Below are 1900 nucleotides of genomic sequence, written 5' to 3'. Positions count from 1 at the left end.
ATATATATATATATATATATATATATATATATATAGAGAGAGAGAGAGAGAGAGAGACAGAGAGACAGAGAGAGAGAGAGACAGAGAGAGAGAGAGACAGAGAGAGAGAGGCAAGCTACAGTGTAGGTGGAGAGCTAAAGAGAAGTTTAAGCAGAGCCTCTCGGTGCGGCGTGTAATACAAAGGAGGGTCAGCTGTGCATGCAAGAAAGTTTCTATGAATTTGGGGCTTTCTTTGTTGCATGCGTTGCCTCTCAGAGTACTTATAAAACGCTTATAAGGAATATACAACCGAGACAGAGCTGCGTGGAGGCAGACTATGTAACAAACAGAAAAGAAAGCAGAGGAAAGCTGCGGCTAAACAGCTCAGATGTTCGTTTTTTTTTGTTGTTTCAATGTTTTATTATTAGAGCTTTTGTTTTTGTTGTTTTTTTTTATTATTTTTAGCATCTTTATCCCCTAACAACTCACGGTTCCGCCTGCAACGCTGTTGGGGGGTGTGTAGACAAGCATCAAAGGGTGTAATTGCTGTGTATCTGTACCAAATAAGAAACAATAAAACTCTTTTAATTTAATTTTTATTGTTTTTTATCTTGAAATTCAACGTGAAACACCTGCGCATACACCCCAAAGTCTGATTTTTTTTGTTGCAAAAGATCGGCTTTGGGGTGTATAAGCGCAGGGGTCACCTGCAGTGCCGTGCGGGGCCTCAAGGAGAAGAGAGCTAAATTGTTGGGGTATAATTCCACTTTCTACATTTTATAAAAATCAATAAATATTTTTAAATGTATAACGCTTGTATTTATAAATTTTTATNCACTTTCTACATTTTATAAAAATCAATAAATATTTTTAAATGTATAACGCTTGTATTTATAAATTTTTATTCGGTTTTTATGCTGTAAAAATACCCAGCAACGCAGCACAAGCAGTGCATGGAAGCCCCGCGGCTACCTCTCACATCCTCCTTCTTCTCATCCCCGCTGCGCACGCGGAGAGGTGCGCCATGAAAATCCTCAACTTTGTTGAAATAAGTTAAATTTTATCATCGTTTTGTTTTTTTTTAATTTTTATAAAAATTTATAAATCCTTTCTCGCTCTTATTCCGCCACAATGTACACACTCGCCAAGCTCCTCGCTGCCTCTGCCCTCTGCGGCATCGTGGCTCAGGGTAAGGCCTGCAATAAAAATTTTTTTTTGAATCATTTGTTTTTAAGTGCTTTTATTTATTTATTTATTTATGTTTTCTGTGTTTTTTCATTTTTTTTTTATGAGGATCAGCGCACTTCGTGAGCGTGTGGGCCGCCGTTGGTTGCTGGCCCACCCCAGTATTCAAGTTTATTAGATCTTTGAATGTAAAAGTTTGAGTGAAAAAAATATTTTATTTTCATTTATTTTAATTAAATTCTGGGTTTATTTCATTTGTGTTTACACTTATGATACAGTGTGATGATGTATTCAGTAGAAATCTCGATTCTAATGCCTTATATCCTTCAAAATTATATATTTCATAGAAATATCAATGAAATTTCATGAATTTCATATTTTTTAATATATGCGGTGATGTNAATTATATATTTCATAGAAATATCAATGAAATTTCATGAATTTCATATTTTTTAATATATGCGGTGATGTGTTTCACAAAAATTTCAATAAATTATGTTTATCACACTCAATACAAATTGTAAAAATATGCTTCACATGTACATGAATATATTATCTTTCTTTTATATATATTTATAGTGGATTCTTTCGGTGTAGCTTATAGAAATATGCATCAAATGTAATTCTTTATATTATAAAGTTAAATTGTTTGAATTGATATATAAATATTTTATTTTTTTACTTTCCATAAACAATCTTAATTGCCTCTCATTGTTTCTACTATATTGTTTTTTTA

General features: G+C 32.9%; 1 protein-coding gene across 1 annotated transcript in view; it reads left to right on the top strand.

The window, feature by feature from the left end:
- Window positions 1-1110: 1110 nt before the first annotated feature.
- EMH_0070860 (uncharacterized protein) overlaps window positions 1111-1900 on the top strand; it is a gene marked incomplete at both ends in the record, with an annotated part of 2889 nt that continues 2099 nt past the window's right edge. The window contains one exon of the mRNA XM_013499026.1: window positions 1111-1168. Within this exon, the coding sequence (XP_013354480.1) occupies window positions 1111-1168 (58 nt within the window). The remainder of the gene's footprint in view (window positions 1169-1900) is intronic.

The sequence above is a fragment of the Eimeria mitis genome, genomic scaffold (assembly GCF_000499745.2).
Source record: "Eimeria mitis Houghton genomic scaffold, Emh_scaff3923, whole genome shotgun sequence".
Lineage (NCBI taxonomy): Eukaryota > Apicomplexa > Conoidasida > Eucoccidiorida > Eimeriidae > Eimeria > Eimeria mitis.
This window is presented reverse-complemented; position numbering and strand designations above follow the sequence as displayed.